The sequence below is a fragment of the Necator americanus genome, chromosome II (genome assembly GCF_031761385.1).
Source record: "Necator americanus strain Aroian chromosome II, whole genome shotgun sequence".
NCBI classification, from domain to species: Eukaryota; Metazoa; Nematoda; class Chromadorea; order Rhabditida; family Ancylostomatidae; genus Necator; species Necator americanus.
The window spans coordinates 15,098,427-15,118,552 of record NC_087372.1 but is presented as its reverse complement, the minus strand read 5'-3'; the positions used below and the strand labels follow the sequence as shown (position 1 = coordinate 15,118,552).

General features: G+C 42.0%; 1 protein-coding gene across 1 annotated transcript; it reads right to left on the bottom strand.

The window, feature by feature from the left end:
* Window positions 1-3,609: 3,609 nt before the first annotated feature.
* Window positions 3,610-19,760, bottom strand: RB195_017915 (uncharacterized protein; the record flags this gene model as incomplete). The annotated part of the gene is made up of 11 exons (XM_064185110.1): window positions 3,610-3,870; window positions 3,949-4,082; window positions 10,276-10,423; window positions 10,485-10,598; window positions 10,670-10,762; window positions 10,819-10,920; window positions 10,991-11,128; window positions 12,947-13,241; window positions 14,412-14,481; window positions 14,545-14,678; window positions 19,639-19,760. 11 exons carry the CDS (start codon window positions 19,758-19,760, stop codon window positions 3,610-3,612), a joined length of 1,611 nt encoding a protein of 536 aa, XP_064040991.1.
* Between the last annotated feature and the right edge of the window lie 366 nt (window positions 19,761-20,126).

Genomic DNA, 20,126 nt, shown 5'->3' with positions numbered 1-20,126 from the left:
TGGCTTTCGATACTCATCAGTAAAAAATCAAGTTCGAATGAGTTGTTGGTTTGCTCCTGACATCAAATAAAGGGTTCAGAAGGAATAAATCTTGCATGTTGCTATTTTCCAGTATCTTTTAGCTGGATATTTTCTAAGATACATCCCAAATGTGTGATATAGTCACAATATCTCCTTAGGCCGACTTTTGGCAACTTTTGTAATTATAAACACTCAACTTTTTCCTTCCACTCGAACTGAGCTTAATACGAAATTTCTAACAACAAAAAAAAAAAACAAATTCTAAGAAGAAACCGTGCCAGTAGAAGAACAACAACTTTACGAGTGTTTTCAAATTTGAATTTGGAAATTGCTCATTGGGAATGTCCTTTGATTGAATTTAATTTTGACTTGGACTATCTCCAAATCCAAATCCATCTGCTTAGTGGTTAAAGGCAAATCACCAGACACAAACCAGTGAAGGACGTAAGCCACTTCGACTTCTGTCGTTTATATTAAATCAATATAACAGGTCATCAAAGCACACTTTAATTTTAAAAAATAAGAAAATGAAAGCGAAATAACAATAAGAATAAAAATAATGAAAAATAAAACACTTTAATCATAGCAAGTACAGGAATACCTGACCAGATGTGCTTCACTCCAGTCATTTCTACTGTTACCGTTTCTGTGCAATATTTTGATGCTAGTTCTAATGTCGCAGCACAGATCTGTTTAGTTAATGTCCGAAATATTGTGTACTAATGAATTCAAAGATAAGTAAAGACTGGATTTTCTCCTGGTTTCTTGCGGAAACCACCACCACCCTGAATCAACTTAAAACTTCCAGCTTATTGACTTAAACGCTGTTATCAATTCAAGTAAACAGCCGAAAATCTTCTCAAACCACTGACGCCTTATCGCATTTGACCTTTTAACCGGGACAGTTTGGAAAAGCGACTGACTCCTCTCCTCGTTCGCTGAAGTAGAACAGCAATCCCTCTTCCTAAACATCAAACATCCAGAAATCGTAACCCTGTACATCATTTACATCCTCGCTGCACTCCTCAAATAGCAATAAAAGTTATGGCATTTCTATTAACGGCTAGTGGTAAGGTTCGATTTTAAGTTTTAAGCAATGGGAGCAAGAAAATAAACAAAACACTTTTACAAATAAAAGGTTCAGAGGGAGCTGGGGTCTTCAGGTGCCTTTGGAAAACCCAGAGACCCTAATTCACGCAACAGGACCCCTGCTTACACCCGCACCTTCAGTTTTCACTGGTTCGAGTGTAAGGAGTTGTTTCAACGGACAAAGGGACTCTAGCTTTTCTGAGTACTCTGATTTGTGGATTTCAAGGAATTGTCCCGCGTTTTTATCGTTATGAATAAAAACTGTGGGAAACTGAGTACTACCTGGTTGTGGGAAAACAGCAAGATCGAACATTTCCTGCATTTGTGCTTATGAGAGTCAAATTTCCCAATAAGTGAAACTAAGACGATTCATATACTGCTAACTATTTGAACACTATTGGCTTAATGAGGCGGCATAGAAGCGGTAGATCATACATCTGAAGAAATGTCCGCCTGATTCACTTCGATACTTTCAAGCAGAGTTTATTTTTCGACAAAATTCTCGTAGGAATGAACTATTTGTTACTGTAATAATGATGATTATTACAGTAAGAAATAGTTAAGGAACGGTAAGGGCAATTCATTCTGCCTCAATTCCCGAATCCATTGGTGCTCTACACAAAAAGTCCAAAGGGAGAGTCCTACGAAATTGATTACGTTAGTTTCACAAGGTTTCACATTTATTAATCTCTTTATTTGTTTGTTTATCTATTTACATCTATCTGTTTACGACCATTCATTAAAATAGTGCGAATCATACTCATTTTGAGCAAAGCACCGGAGAGCAGGAACCAAATCAGAGACTTCTTCTCAAAAATAAAAATATGTAAATAAATGAATCGACCAAAATACATTATTTAAAACACTATCGTCCTCTAACGAAAAAAAAAATGAACAAAGCGGATCCCACTGATTGCTTTAACGATTATTTTGAGTTTTTAAAAATCATTTTAAAAATCGTCGCGAATGAGCACGATATTTACATTGTTCCACAGAAACGAAAGAGGAAAAACATCCAAATTCTCATTCAAACGTCATATTACGTAGAAAGGAAAAATATGCTAATAATATTTGACGGGAAATAAATTCCGTAATTAATAAATTTTAATAATAGTTGACTGAAAATAAATTCCACCCTCAACACCCGCAACCATGCGAACATCTGTTGCGAACATTCTGCGTTTCCAAAGCTCTCCAGCATATGTGCGGCTGTAACCGATCGCTCCAATAAGCAGTCAATTTTCCTCTAATAAACTATTCTGTTAGATTTCCACACATTTCATAATTAGTACACGTTTATTCACGTCGTTAATTAATAAAATAAAACAAATGAGAGTAAGAACAGTGGAATACGATTGACGAGAAAGGCAATGACTACCAGCGCCTCCAGAAAAGACACAAAAACATACATACGAAAATGTCAGAAATCAGTCTTCTATCCAGGTGGCAGCCAAAAATATAGAGCGACATGATAAAACAATCCGTGTTATGTACAGTGGATTTCGCCGCGCGCCTTTACGAGTATGTGCGATACCGGCCAGATATCGCGCGCGCAACAAAAACGCGAATGAATTTCAAAATCATAGACAAATACACACAAGCATAAATCTTTGACTAATCACAAGCTACTCGTATGGTAGTGACATCGCTCCATGACACGCACACGCCGTATCATTTAGGCGACGATTAACGAAAATAGGTAAGGATCGACGGTAAGGGTCGAGCGATGCACAACCGACGACACAGCGACAAAGGAAGAGAAAGAAACAATCGATTGTAAGGAACCAAGGCGGTTATTTGGTTGAGAACAGAAAAGACGACTAAGAAAAAGTAATTAAAGAAACACCGGGATGAGGACAATGCTGGTGGTACAAAATTTCAGGTCACAATGAAAACTTGCGGGCAGTGAGCTTCTGAGTAATTTAGACCAAAGAGAGAAAAACTAATGTTACGATGAACAAGTTTACTGCCAGAAAACGCGCGTGCATGATACAGAAAAACGGAGGGTTTTCTTTAACCGCTAAGATGAGCTACAGATGGCTCAGTGAAGACTGCCCATTTCGATGCATTCATCTCAAAACTCATCGCAGGCTTAATTACTACATATTTTCACCAGCAAGAAAGAAAAGTAGGATACTTCTGATATGCGGCCTGTCAAGCTGCCTTCCGAACAGCGATTAATGCATCGAAACGGCCATACGTCCATTATAGGTATGTGTTCACGTGTAGGTAGTGATAATTGCTTTGTAAAGAAACAAACGTGATTGATATGAAGAAAAACATCACCCGCGTTAGGCCATATAAAGAGGCCATTAATAAATTAAAGAGAAAACTGAGGAGGAACGTTGGCATACTCGTCCAGAATTTAAATTCCAAGAAAAAAAGAGTAATAACATGGTTATTAGTCTAGAAAGGCGCGTAAATAAAATACAAGAAATGAAAGCTGTACGAATGACTGAATAGCTCGCTGAAAACGTCCTCATGGCTTTTTCCATAAAATCAGGCAATTCTTGCCATCTTTGGCGGAGAGCATTCGTGTTCTTTCTTGCCGAACGATTCTGGTGAACTCACTCCAGAACAAAACCCAGAGTCATTGTGCGGCGTCCCAAGCGAAGATGTCCCCACGCCGCATGGACCTCCTGGTGATTGTGCCAATAACTCTGCTTCAGTTGGAGCAACCACTGAGGCATGTCGAGTGGAGCACACTCCAGGTTCGCCAACGACTCGTTCCATCATCGCTATGTAGGAATGGAGCAAATCCTATAACAAGAAAAAGTGCTTGCTTTTCATAAAAACTTTCGGTCAGAATAAACGTTGGACAACTGATCAATGTCGTACCATTTCCAAATGGAAAGTGTTTCCAATGATGTTCTCCGTGTCAGTTCGTAATTTGGCGTTAGCATATCTTTCAGCAGCGAACATCAACGCCAGACAGCACTGAATTGACGGGAACAATGTAGCGAGTTTATGACCTGAAATCGAAGCAATTTAGTAATGCTGGATGTCGGTAAGCCCTCGGTAAGTCAACATTTTGCGGAAACAATCGCTGACGCAGCTATCTGCGTCGAGCAAGATCGTATCTCGGCCGGTATTGCAACACATAACCTATTCGCGGACCTGTTCATATGCATACATCGAACAGCCACTACACTTATAATACTTGATAGCTGTTTAATAGTGTCGAAGAAATTTATACGTAACAAAATATTGTTATCACTTCTCTTATACATCTTTCCGCTGTCCCTATCTTTTGTCAAAACGAGAACATTCACGTTGATGTTACCAGGAGAACTCAAAAATAGTTTCGCTCTTTACAAAAACTAATTTACAAGTGTAACAGAGTAGTAGATCTAAAAACAACTAAAAAGAAACGTGACTCCTCATGGGACTAGGCAACCGCAGTTCTCGAAAAGATGTTTCATATTTAAACATTCAAATCCAGCTGAAATTCCTAATGTCTACAGTAGCTCTTCATTAATATTACCGAACATCCTTAATTTGAAACAATGCTGCACTGACAACTCCCATTCTCTCCCAATAATGAATGACATTCGCATCATGATACGTGCGCATCAAAATTTGAATGACTGTCCATTTCAAATGTCTCAGCGCTTGCCTCACGGAATTCTAAGCATCAGAAAACACTAATTACCTCTATGTACAAAAATGCACCGCCACTGCGCCTGGCACCTAATCCATACACCACCTGTGATCGTTATCGTACCAGATAGCAGGGGTCTTTGTTAGAATGTGACCTCACAGCGTTGCTGACCACATGGTTGCGTAATCTAGCCGACCTGGTGCAATGAAGTGATGACGTCAAAACCGTCTGACCAGCCTAGTAAACAACCCAAAAAAGTCCCTTACTGCTTATACGATACGCAAATAATGCAGTCAACGTGGTAATGTGCAGGCATGAATAGGCAACACAGGCGGAGACATAAACTGGCGCAAGAGACCCCCCAAGGCGAAACGAACCATACTCACCGTTGAGAGGTCACACTGAACCCTTGTGCCTCTACTATTTATTTGATAGAGAAGTCTTTATAGCAACTAATCTTTGTTTCCGACGATGACAAACACTACTATGACGGACGGTGCCACGATGAACGCCTGTCACCGTCTTCTCATCTATGGGTTATTCAAACTTCAAATGAACATCTGTTCCTGCCACGAGAACCATGTCACCCGGTGAGAGCCCCACCGCTGACTCACTAAGATTTTTGAAATGGTCATTAGCCGTTTCCAGAGCTTTGTCGGCAGCGTGCAAAGTCGCACTCACCGAAAGCCGTAGCGGCACAGCAGCTTCCCGTTATGATTTAATGGTCATACACGTGTCATATCGGCACGTGATAAACATCCAATAAGAGAGAGGACGTGGCGATATGTATGTATGTGTATGTATCCTTGTGGCCTGATTCGGCCTGGATGTATGTGTAAATTATAGCCGATATCCGACACGGCACACGACTCGTCGGATAAAATACACTTCCGATGTGCGGACCAGATCCGTCACGGATACCGTAATTCACTCGCGTCTGATAAAAGAGATGGACGGAGCAAAGGATCGCATACATTTCGCGCACAACGACAATCAGATCAAACTTTTATCTGTTTTCACATCCTCAGCAACATAAATCACTCGATGATGATCCACACGAATGTGGTCCTACGAGGTCGGTTAAATCTACGAATACAGCGCACAGGGGACTGCGTTGGTGCTGGTTTGCGCGAATCCCAAACACAGCAAGCAACAGCTGTCCTACACCGCGGGGGTCCAGCTCCAAATACGATTCACGCATTCAGCTGCTGTTGCTGACGCTCCGCAAATCCCTACTATGCACTGACTGATGCCTAACGCTAGTGGGAGCACATGCAATTCCCAGTCTAACATCGTTTTCGACTTTCAAGCATACAATGACCGCTCGGTGTTTACGCATTAGGCTACCGTTGTTGCTTGGCTCACTCGTACCGTAACTAAACAACCATCGGAGGAAACTTCTCAGCAAACATCGTGCACAAAAGGCGCAAGCGCCGCCATGATGGATGAGATGCTGATGCATGCCCAGCCAGCTCAGGTTACAAGCGATGATGTTCTGCAGCTCATGTTTGAAAGTTCCCTACATTAACCTACCTAAGGATGACTGAGTAAACAAAGCTTAATGACTTTGGATAAGCATGTGAAGCAGCGTTGTCGAAGATACAAAAGCACAACTAGAACAACTCCAAATTTACAAAATCTGGAAAACAGTATAGAGCACAAAGAGTCTTCTTCTTCCTGATGTAGCGACAATTCCAATAGAAAGGCACGTCATTTGATTCCAAGTAGAATAAGCTTCTAAGAAAAGTAATTGATGCCTAGAGAAACGCCGAAAACGACAACTCGGACTCCATGATAGCAAGCAGTGAGAATCCATATTTCTTCAAAAGTATCATCTCGGCAAAAATTTTCGTGTTTCTATCAAAGCTAAAGCTGAGGAAAACGCCAAACGCCGCTTCTATCTAAAATAAACAATTATAAGAGAACCATAACGCTTTTCTCTCATAACTGTTTATTTTAGGCGGAGACTAGGAAATATTTCCAACAAATACTTGTTCCTAGATTTAGAAAATTTCATTAACGCCACTAATGACCCCGAAGAGAGATTTCGACCAGAACTCCAGCCCACCCACAACAACGGCCTATACCCATCAACCAGACATCCTCGAACAAGAGTTGTAGCAGTCAATTCAAACTGCCAGGTCAGTTAGCAGCAACTGTTTCACACCCACCGTACAATTGTTTATTCGCGTGCGCGGCAAGTCTGTCTGCAGGTGATAAACTGCACTCGCAGCGGGGGTCCACTGAGAGGTCCCATTCTTCTGTTGAGTAGATAGATAGAAACCACACGGAAACGCCGCATTTCCTCGCTATTTGCTGTTCTAGCTATCAAACCAAGCTGATCGTACTGTGTTTCGCGCCTCATCACTAAACGCGTACGACGATAGCGATCTCGTAGCAGCGATTAATTCCGAGTGTATGCGTAGTGTTAACGACATGCCAGTGCCGTTGTACGCGCACGGACAAGGTTGTTGAGTTTCGATGAAAAAAGATAACACCAACTCGGCTGAATAAGTGAAGGTCGATGCTTTGTGCTATTGTGCCGACAGAACGTCACAGTTTGAGCCTACCACAAGCATGAAAAATTAGAAATATTCAAAAAAGAGAAGAGACTTGGTCTTTGATAATGGCTGAAAGGAAACACAGCAAAGTGTTCCCACACCTCTTAATCAAGCACTTGCATCTCTTCTGCGTCGTATACAGTGATTACATGGCCAGTAAAACCGCAAAAAAAAAAACTGCAGCATTAACCACAACTTCAATTTCCGATAATACAATTTTTAAGCAAATCCCCCTGTCGAGCATGATTGAGAAAAATAGTTGCACCTAAAACAAAACTACCTTGTTGAAGAAACTATCCGTTCGCATTAAATCTTAATGCCTTTCCATATGATAACTTAGAGGACATGCAGTTTAAGTGCTACATCCTGTAACCTTATCGTACTATTTGCAAAAATCAGACCGCAATTCTTCAAATACATCTTCTGCATGGTCTAATCTGTAGCTAATTACAGATGCTATCTGATGAGGTTATTAGGCGTGCTCACGACGGTCAGAGGCCGAATGCCGCTGCACATCTGTTGCCAGCAGAGGTAAGCTTGGCATCGCCAACGTTCAAACCTGTCGTCGTCGCATCATCATCATCGTAGGAAGGATGCGCGTAATTGCTGTTGAGCAGCTGAAGGCTGCCGAAGGTCTTTCGACGCTGTCAACGCGGGTTGCCGTACCGCATTTGAGTAGGTGTGACACATTGGCGCCGTCAAACATTTGAACGCCACAACATTGAGAGCGTAGCTCGACAAAAGAGGAAATTCCGAGGGTCCAGTACAGGTAGAAAGCGGAATTGATTAGTCTGAACTCCCTCAATGACTAGAACAATCAAGAACATTGATGCAAAACATGAACCGAAGATCAGTCAAATTAGTTACGATACACCACAGCAGCTTTAATTTCCTCACCATTTGTTATTCTCCGCTGATTTCCTTTTATGGGGATTCTGTGTAAAGCTCTTGTGTAACCTCTTCACATTTCATCGCAAAATTTCATACGATTTCTATATTTCAGCTCTCCGATCCGCAGTATTTGGACAATACAATACAAAGCCTGATCACGACCCCTTCGATAAGAGCAGATGGTTTTGATGCGTGCGCCCTAAATCCTTACTGTGGCAGAATAGAATAGAATAACCTACGACAATTGTAACTCGGCTGATGAACGATTATAGTCCCTTCCTTGCATAATTACTCAAGATGATTGGCATACGGGTAAAGCAGCGGAATTCCCAGGGAACGATAGCACACCGAACAGAAGAGCTGCACCATAAAAACGTACGCAAGAGGACGTAGGCGCTGTTTAGCTAGTGAATGCCTGAGAGGCCAAAAAAGGCACGATTCTTCTCTTCTGTGTATTGCAAAGCCGCCGCCAACCAAAATCGAACAGTCAGCCGCGCGGAAACCACACGAAAAAAATACGCATGCGAGAAGCCGAAGCGAATGAAAAACCCTAAGCAGTCTGTAAAAAATTGCGTAAATGGAGGCAACTTGCATTATTGGGGATACTGTAGCCGTAAAGAGGAAAGTGAAATCATCAGGGAGTGCTGCGACAAAATCGTACTCTCGAGTAGTTTAAATAATCGTGCGGAAGATTCTAACTACTCCTTACACTCTATTTCCCGCACTGATCTTCAAACTACAAACTTCCGTCTCTATGGGCTGCTCAGCTTTACCCATAGTATCGGGTCGGCACCCTACAAGATCAAAAACCTCGAGACAATCACCGTAATGGCATGTCCAACCGGATGAACTAAACAAGAGGTGCATTTTTAGTCGTTTTATGAACATTTTGTAACAAACCAACAAAATTGACCCAATGACGGTTTAGGAATCCCTTGAAGACCACCTATTGTGACTGCCGCCACAAAAAAATCTACATGGCCGAGTCCCATAAAACTGGGGTGCGCGAGATGAGGCGATGTGTGTGGTCTACCACAGGCAAGACATTGTGATGCAGATGAAACGACGTATAAGACGCGTGTGTGTATTTGACACGGATTCGACAACTTGTTCGTCGCAGAAGTCACCTTCACCTCATCCACCCCTCCCGTAAAGGGCACGATCACACCGTTATCATGGCGCGTCCTAGGTTCAATTGATGTGTGCGAAGGGTACGAGTTCAGTGGTGCCAAGTGCATGCAACCTATGGCCGAATGACGACCACCACCAAGATGAGAGGTCACATCAACACTGGTGCCACCTCGCCAAGGATTCGACAAACAGAAACCGACGAGGCAATGAGGCGCAATGAGCGTTGCTAAAGGTTAAGGACGATTTGTGGGTCTCCCAATCACTCGCATCATAAACGCGGCACATTGTCTGCTACCCCAGGTGGTCCAGGAGGAACATGTGACTAAACAAGAACTTGTCTTACAATTTCATATCAGAACTTTATAAAGCCGTTCTATCAACGACTTTCAAGATCTTCTTAGAAAGGAGTAGAAAAATGAAATTATGATACGACAATAAATTCAATAAGCAAATCCGGTGTATAAAGGATTAGTAGTCTGCTGGAAAGCCAGCTGAGTAACAGTAACACCAACTTCCCCACTTTAAAATTTGGTTGACCTATCAACGTTAACTTCGAAGAAATTAATTCTTCCAACAGAAGATGGAAAATGCTTGAAAGATGGACACAGCACGTAAGGAATGGGCAAAACAAGTACGTAGTACTCCTAGTAATTAATACTCAAAAATCTAGAATTGACCAAAGAACCTCCTCCAACAATGAATTTGTATGGCGTGAGTCGCCCCTCAAGGCTACAATAAATAGACTTTCAACTATCCGATGCAGACCTCTACTGTTGAGTGCCGCCGGACCACCCATGTCGCTTCGGAAACAAGACAACACGGTAGATCCGATTAAACTCAAGAAAAGAACATCGCGACGACAATTTACAGATTAAGCAATAGGCGTGTATGCCGCACGTGAGGAAACACATGTTGCGAATGTTCATACGTGCTAATTTTTTCCTTTACTTCTACGTAGGTTAAATAGAGAAGAAAACCTACAGCGTTGAATTCTATGCAGAACAGAGGTAAATGCAGGTCGCAGCGTGTGCAGCGATGGGAGTCGAGCCGAGAGGTGATCGAAGAAGTCGAATCCTGTCGGTGAGTTGATCTCCCAGTTCAGATGCGACAAAACTAATAGTTCCCAGCTCTAAAATGCAAACTTCCATAACTGTTCGTCCTTTGTAATTTTCACTCGTTTCAAAACCTACCAGAACATCATGAACTTTAACGCTGTCCGCGGTGTAGTACGATACGCGAGCGGCATTCATTGGTTGCGGTGCCTTAACCTTGCTTGCAATAAATAAGCACACGCCAGCCAAGACCTGTAATTATACGGTATGCATTTATCTGATCAAGCGTCACTAAAGTTCGACATCTTAAAACTCGATTTTACTTGGATATCCTGTCGGAATATGTTCTGCAGAGAAAGGAAGCGATCAATGAGGGAAACCGCCAACGGAAATACATCCGCATCACACTTCTCCTCCTGTAAAATCACAGCTCATTATTGTAGCAACTAGTTGAAGAGGCGAATACAACCACCTTCGCCACATCGTATATCCATTCCACAGCTTGTTCACGGTGAATCGGTTCGATATGCTCTTGGACTGCCGTGAAGTAGAGATGATTTGTCTTGAGATTTTCCTAAAAGTAAAGTTAAATAGGTAATTGTTAAGAATAAAGTAAGCGTAAGTCAAGCAATAGAAATACATGCCTCAGCAATTAGTAGATTCTCCAAAACTCGCTCATCGAGATGGATGGAACGATCGTGGCAACTTGGAACGGAAGGGTGCTGTGCTGTGTTTAGGCGAACATCGACTGTAGGTGGCCGTTTGCGAGATATAACTGTTGGCTATAAAACAACTTCAGTATTTACAAATAAACAACCCAGTTCCAACGGTTGTAAGTAATGAATAAGCTACAGACATAAAAAGAGAGGTACTTGAATAGTTGACTTTCTAGTAATTTTTTTTCTAGTATTTTCTAGTAAATCTCTAACAATTTCTACAGCATGTAAAGGTAAGTATCCATGCTTGCAATCTTCTTTCCTATGTCATGCTTCCTCTGCTATCTACCTAGCTGATTCACTTTAACTATTCCTCATCACATTTATCTCACTGCATTGAAAAAACATGATTATAAGCATATGTAAATACACCACGCATAGTATGTATAGTAAGCCTAAATACACAATTTACAGCTATCCATCCTTTTCTTCCATAATAAACCACTCAAAACGAATATTGTTTACTGTTCTGTTCGGCCACCGTATCCGTGAGGACCTTAGATGCTTAGGATCAGCATTGTTCAACTATATGCATACGTGTCTCCGAAAACTTGTCCATGTGTCATGACGTCCTACTGATTAAATGTGCGCGTTTTTTGAACATTGTCAAGAAAAAACTTCGTTTTTATTCCGACGATAAAGCCTGTGCAAAACTGGCTACCTACCATATTCATCATTTAAAAAATTGTCACTAAAATCGTCCTGTTTTCCCGCAAAAGTTCTAATCGATATCACAAAAGATTGGTGTTCACACACGTTCCACACATCTACACGGTATCATCGTTAAAAATCTGCGTAAGGCAGACGCTACGTCGGCTGTTGACAATGCGTAATTAGCGTAGGAACCGGTGCAACGAGGTTAAGCTTAGCTGCCGATGGTGGCAAGCCGACGGTCGGTTGCCAGACCTTTCACAGAGGTCATCAGCCCCAAGGGAAAAACAGTCAACCTAGGCAATAGATCCCTGATCATTCTTTGGACCTTGTCATTCACACCGGTCATCATCTACTCTAAAATGACATTCACTCTTTATCTAACATGGCAATGAAGGATTGCTAGGCGAGAACAAGGGGCGGGTCACAAAAGTGCAGCACTAGAAAGGGGAGCAAAGAGAAAAAATGGGAGTCCACGATGGGAAATTCAACCGGAACCCAGTGAGAGTTGTCGTCGAACGCCGGCTCACGAATGCAGATGCATAACTACATAAGAGCAATTTCGGCACTACAACCACACGTACTCTCTCTCTCTCTCCATTACTCACTTTTTCACGAAGAATTAACTATTTAAAGATAATTTCAACACAATGTGGAACTAATCATTGATATGACTTCGCATGATTACGATTCTACAGCAAAAGCATCTTTTCATCATCTGCCCAGGATATAAAACTTTAGATATACTTTAGATGTACTAACTTTAGATTCAATATCTATTTGGAAGGACAATATACGAAACCTGAGTGAGTAGCAATGCCTGACTTGTTAGTAAATTCTTCGATCTCGCAAATGATGTAGAAAGTGAGAGAAAACAAATTTAGATTTTTAAATCTTCTATAAGAAGTCGCCTAGATCCCATAGATCTCTTCGCATGAGCGAAACCAAAATTAACAAAAGCACTGATATAACCCTTTGTTAGAAGTTACAGCCAGGTAACGTGTATAAGGTACGAGTCATAACACAGATACAGAGATGACACAGCAGCAAAGCAACATCTGGCGCGCATATGATGTAAGTCGTGGAGAACGCGCCTCGAACAAAGGGAAACCTTGGACGATGCGTTGAGATAGGATGGAAAGAGGATGAGGTTCGATAAAAAAAGGCAAATTATAGTGGAGTAGTAGCATTTACGAAAAAATATTTTCAGGAACAATTTCAGGAAAAACACACCTGTCCATGACTCAGCTTCCTTTGGTTCACAGGTTGGAGCACCATTCGTCCAGAACGCCGACGATGTTCCTGATGATGAGCGTACTGTACATTAGTGATGCGACCAACAGTCGTTGGCTGATGGTGCATTAACGTAGATGTGCTCGGCGAATCGGCCAGGAACTCGGCACAACGAAGCGATGAGGCCAGTTCGTCAGCTGCGTTGGTCATCATCATGTCTGACGTCCTCGTCACTTCAGAAACAGCAGGAGTGGTAACAGAAGCACAAACGCAGGACGATCGAGCTACACGATGACTGAAATGCAAGCGAACAGTAAAACCACGCCCAATCATGAATCCCGATGGAATTTGTGCTATCGTTATATGTTTTTAATTACTCATACAATAGGCATATGCATACACATAACAGCTACGAGAAGACAAGCTTCGCTATACGAACTACTATATAAGGCTTCATATAGGTCTGCGTGGTCTCAGAGGTCCGACATATATCCGGTGAAGTCAGGTGCAAAGATATCTACAGTATGCTACGCATTCTCTGTATAATACATTATTTTGAAGAATACTCACACGCTACATACTGGAATCGAGGATTTTTCAAAAAAAAATCACGAAAAAAATTAATTGCAAACTTGAAAGTGTGAAGGATGAGTAATAGCTGCTTTCAGAACTATAGTAATAACTATAATATCACTACAACAACAAAAAAACTGCTGAATAGTGCCGAAAATTTCAGATTAAACGCTTCATAGGGGTTGTTTTAAACGATGTTCAACGCCAATAAAATCTCCTCAATCAACATATCAGTGGAAATATTCATTTGTAGAGACAAAAATCGGGAAAAGTTAAGTTAGTATACTCAATGACTTAACAAGGAGAATTTGAAGCAAATAAGCAAGGAAAAACGCAGTAAAAATCCTATCTATTTGTTCAAAAGGATACACAGAAGAATGTTTCAAGAAAAGAGGCAAATATTATTAGAGTTACAGAAGTAAAGTCACAGTTATCAGGGCCATCATAAAGATATCTATAACTGTTCTGGAAGCTCCGTTCGTGGAGACCCAGCAGGAAACCAGTGCGAATTAGGGAATGGTAGTGCGCGCAACAGTACGGAGGGTTCATGGGGGCGGGGCCTTCCAACAACGGCAGCAGTGACAGCCTTTCTTGGACCGCCCCTAACTAACCTCCAAGTCTTGTGGTCACTACCATCTGACAAAATGAAGAAAGTGAACTGACTCCACTGGTTCGGGTAAAAAAGACCAACGCATCTGCTACTCTCTTACCATAGTTACGATGTGAAAGTTCGTTCAAAATTCTAATGTCGGATTGAGTAAATAGTCAAAGTAACTTCTTTAGCTACACTGAAGACAGAAAGAACATCCATTCTAGAAACTTTAGAGGACCCTTAAAGGACACAGAACGCAGGATGAGCATGCCACGGAGAAGCTACCAAACTTGGCCTTACCGCAACACAGTAATCCTCCCCTCGTGTTTCCGAGCAAGGCAAGAGTGACCAGAATGAGGAAGAAGAGCTCCTCAAAATGCACAGCTTTATCTCCATTTAATTGCACTGACGAACGGATCATGACGGGACCAACCAGCTGCAGGACGATTACGCTCAAACTCGGCCGAATCTGTTTTCTCTTCCAAACATTGAACAGTGTGACCACTTTTAGCGTAGACACATTCGCTACTTCTAGGTATGAAATTTTCAGAATGTGTGAAGTTGTTGCTGTAAATATGAACGTTTAAGTAAGATTAGGAGTTGATGCATCTGAGACACAGGGGAGTTCGAAGAAGATTGAAGGAAATAGGTCCACTACAGGTGAAGTGCATGTAGCATAACACCAACAATTAGCAAAGTTTCAATCTCCTTCCGCTGCGTGCATCTAGAAAAGCAAGTTGTTTTGAAATGTGGTTGTGTTTGAGGAGAACAACCGAGAATAAAAATACCACTCTACACGGCAGTACCTTACACGCACTATTTAAATACCAATTATTTACAATTGAAACCATACAGGACGTTCGTTTCATGCAGTTCATTGAAACAAGCAAATTGCTGCAACGTCACGTGATTACGAGAAATAAATGCATTTAAAACTACTAAACCCTGCTAACTTCTACAAAGGAAGTGCGTTCAAAGAATGAACGTTTTCATTCTGCTAAATCTAGGAGCTACACTTGTACAGATTGTGAGCTAGCAGTATTTTATGATCATGGAGACCGCTTACAATAACTAAAAATTTGTGGAAATAGTATAAAAAAAACCTCCCTCATCAGTTCCATTCAGTTAAATGCAGGAATTAGTTCTGGCTGCAGTATTTTACAGCAAACCAATAACAAAACAAAAAAAAAACTATGGTGAACCTTTCATCTAATCAACACTACTTTAGTAACTGGATTCTGCTGAATATCCTTTCCACCTAGAAATTGCTTCTCTTCTGCGCAACCAAGATTCAAATAGATTTCCCTCCACGCAGATGCCCCTCTTCCCTGCTTTTTAAAAACAATTCCCTCCGATGTTTAGTCGCAAATGCAACACTATTCTAGTCAAAATAGTTCATCTCCTCTGAAGAAAACAGTGTCTTTTTTTGGGAACACTTTCAAAACCTGTCAATTACGAATGTAACACGGTTTGCACTTTTTATACGAGAAAGCATATAGTGGAATAAACTAAGCGCAGAGTGTGACGGATAAAGCATATTTTCGCGCAACTATCGTCAGCTACAAACATTCCAAACCAACAATTTCAAGCGTCGCAACAAAAATACGAAAATACAGGACTTAATAAAACGAAGGCTCTTTTTGGAATTACTCGCTATTAATCGCATTCTTACCTTCGTATTAGTTAGCCATAATGAGTTAATTAACGCTGTCCGGTTGAACTCTCATAAGAGATTAGTAGGAGCAAAGATTTTCAGCCATGTTTAGCACTTCAGCTGAAGAGCAAAACAAAACAAGCGTATGAGTATGGTATGAGTATGGTATGAGACCAATTTTCGGTGAGTGTAAAACAATCGTACGAATCACTCGTCACTACAGTGCCCTAACTGGTCGAACGCAATACTAAACAAAAACATATTTACACTCTTTATCATCCTTATTGACTCGTTGCTCGTTTTCTGGCATTGCCACGCATCAGTGGTGGAAAAGCGGATGCACAACGCTGCGTAGAAAAAAAACCTACGTTATGTGCAAGCACATTCGAATTATACTTAATGATATGGTGGAATGTCGGTAAATGGCCTGGCACTCGAGATGTTAAAGAAATTTTGGACACTACAACCCCTAGAGCAAAAATCAACAATCAGTCCCAAGTTCTTGAACATCGGAACTTGTGTCAGGTCAAATGTCCTAACACACCAGAGTATTGTAACACATTGGTGTAGAAGTGCACGAAGAGTCCTGCATGTATGCAAATTTCTGGAGATCTAACAAGTCACGTCCGTTCTACAATACATGGAAAAAGGATCCTCTAGACTTTTCCTTGTGGTTTTTCAGTCCTGGTTACGGGAACTATCTGCAATCACAGCTGTATGCAGAAGCCTTCGGCGCAGAGTTACTGTGGTCGGAGGAGTCTAAGGGGGTACACACTTATTTTGTTCCTGCGAAACTGCGACACCTACGTGCAGGACATAAGTATGATACATGAAACCTTGCTGGGATGAGTGTGTGAGATCCCGTAGACTTCCAGCGGACTGAACATAGTGAATACACAACTATTACCTAGGCAACACCATTATTCTCAACGAAAATTAAATTGCCAAAAAAATAAGAGCATTTTATTTACGTTTTTTTTTCCAGTGATCGAAGGGAATCATCTTCCCCTCGATCACTGGAAAAAAAACTTAGATAAAATACTTTTATCTGACAGCGTTTCACTTACGACTTGTTGATTTCCACTGCGAACAACAACAACAAAGTCTGGCGACAGCGATCAATAATTAAGTGACACTAGCAACAAGGTCCCACGTGATACTGTGTCACGCTGCTGAGCATACGTGTTGAACATGCCCCATAGAAAGCAATGCGGTCTCGACTGGAAAAGTATCGGCTAATCTGCAGAGATTGTTAGTTGGTAAAACCTCAGCTGCTATCCGATTTCCAGGATTCAAGCAGTTGCAGATAGACATGGGAGGAAGGGTCGCGGTTTCTACGATGCATTTTCTGGGTTTTGCACCTTCATACTTCTAAGATACCATTACCAACAAATTATGTCAGGGAAAGCTGCGCGCGAAAAATACGCAACAATTGAAATACCAACACTTAAGCGTTACTTACTATAAGGGAAAGTACATAAAAGCTAAAAGGGAAGCTCCCATATGATTTCAATGGTTTGCGGCATAGGCGAAATTGCTAGGGATGGAGAATGTGTGTATGTGTGTGATCGAACATAACACATGTATGATACGATGATGAAAACGGGGAGAATTTGCCTAGCACACAATAGCACCTATATCTCTTTGATTTGCGCCAAATCACCGCGCTCAAACCATAAGTGCAGCTATTCGGAGCAATGTGACAAAACGTTTAAATCCCAATGCCGAATGTAGAGGGGAACCGAGGGAAGGAAGTGTTGCGACCAGAAAAGCGAGACTCACCTGCCTCGTCGTAGCACGCTCCGTCCGGCCAAGAACGAACGAGAACGGGAATTCGACGAGATCACGAACAATCACTTCGCTTGCGTCAATCTGCTCCTTCGACGCAAATCGGACTCAACGACCTTTTCTGAACGAGTTCCCCTAGTTTATTTGGATAATACCACCTCGAGGCCTACCCCACGCACTCAACTGCCGCATTATGTCACTTAGCACCTCACCAAGAACCCCTACGAAATCGCAAGTGTAGTACATTGAGAGCTGACCTGAGGAGCCCAGTCATACCGTCCACGTATTGTTTATTGCGTACCGCACGACCTGTCAACAGCTGACGTCACAATCCTCCGTAATCAACGTTGGATGTGACCTCAGTATGTGCTACACACAATGGCTAAGGTTTCTCGAGAAGAGATGAGGAGAACCCTGGTGAGCATAGCTACGAAAAGGAACACTGGGAACTGAGTACCGTGATAGGGTGTGGTTTATCAGCGGATGTTCTCTGTTTTCCTGATATTTATTGACCTGATCGAAAGGTTGTGATCTCATTGTTGAGCGAATCTGACTCTCTAGAAAACCCCTACTACCACAAAGATAGTTCAATTGTCTCATGGTTCAATGTTCCGTGAAATCTATCACCACACAGATATTAATTCCTTTGCAAAAAGTCACATAGAAAACGTATCGAGTGGTGTTCACGCATTTGGAGACTCTAATAACAACAAATCGTGAGATCTTCTTTTCGATACATTAGATCCTGAAGCGAAAAAAAAAACCCAAGAATGTAGCGCCGCGAACTTCATTCAGAACTCGCCCCACTTGAACTGCTGCGCTTCAAAATAACACTTGTGACTTCCTGCCCTCTCCGTGACTGTCGGACTTTCGGTGACTGACCCGGGCAGTAAACGCATGGTAAACGAGGTTGCTGCACGATCAATATCTATGCCTTGCATTTTTGCGAACAAAAAGGAAGAGACATCTCATTTGTGACGCAGAATACAGTAAGGAATTGCCATTCTAGGAACTCGCAACATGAAACACTCAGACCTCAACTCGACGGGCCACGAACGAGTTGCGGTGGACGCGTGGCGATCGTCCGGGTCAACACGGGTCCCAGTTCATGTATGAGATCGCAGTTGTTTCGTAAAAAGCAACCTCAGAGCACCGGTCCTCTTTTGTACGTTCTAGTGCTTTTTAGTTCTACTCGCTGCCTGAGACCACTATATGTCTGCAGGGTGTCTGCGCTGCCAGACGCGGTACATCGACTCCAGGAAAAGAATCTCCAAAGATGCAATGTTCTCATGAATAGATAGCGTGCTTTCACCACATCCATTATCCGCTTTTTTCCTCCACGAATTTGCCTCAGTACTACCTCCACGTGAGCAATTAAATAGAAACTGCGTGTCCTCCCATCACGAGAATAACTCACTAATGACTAGTTGTGCAATTGCACCATATACGTGGATCGCATTTGATCTTCACCGAGGATGGTCGATTATTGTTCAAGAAACGACAAATAAAAACTGAGGTTTTTGGCAACGTATATAAAAACATAGAGGATAAAATCAAAAAGGTGACAAGAGGGCAGCAGCGATAGTTTTTTGTAATCTCGAAGCACGTGCGAAATAAGAATTTACGAGGCGCACCACTTCTAATTCTAAAGAGGAAATCACCGTAAATTTAGCAGATTCAAAAACAGGGTAAATGAAAGAAACGACCAAGAACTCGAAATCCAATGCTGGCGATCGTTCGTGTGAGCGACATTGCTAGGACTCCTCTCTTCACGACCGCTGTAGCCATCTAAAGGGAGCCGGAGGCATGCATTTGAACACCATTTCATCAACGAACTTCGATGACATTCACAGCAAGTTTGGCCCAGTTCTAACAATTGACTCTCAGTGAATCCTATAAGTGTCTACAGGTGAAAGTTGTCTCTTTTCTGCCGCGGACGCTCGAGATGGAAAGCACCTAACTACCTTTGAAGGATGTAACATTGCTCATCTGAGTCTAAACACGTTCCCACCAACGTCGAAGAGGCCAAGACATTTGCATGTTATGTGAGGCCCCACAGTTCTTCATTCCCATACATATGTATACCTAGGTGTTTCTGTTGCTTTCATCGTTGTTGGTGTTGTCAGCACAAGGTCAAAGCAACCTGCTGTTGACGACACCGCAGGATACTCATCGAGCTCAGCCGCCGGCACGTTTAACCACCTCATCAACAAATCCCCAGCTCACTTGACGGCTCATTCAACGTAATCAGGCGATGTGCAACTATTCTACTCTGTGAACTGTTCTCGGAAAAAACAGTCAAGACAAATCACATACAATGCAGGGATCTGGGAAGAAAAAAAAGAAATATCGTTTCTAGCTTCTATGAGGAGAAACTCGGATAGAATCTTAATAATCTCTGAGAAATCTACAGTCTCCTATTTGTAATTTCGTCGAACAAGAGACTTCCAGGTATGTGCGGCCCTACAATTAGATCCAACAAAAACTTTGCAATGAACGCGGATGGTTAAATACTGGCGATGTACAGTCCTACCCAACCTCACTATTTCCTTGTAAATCTAGTTGCGAATTCA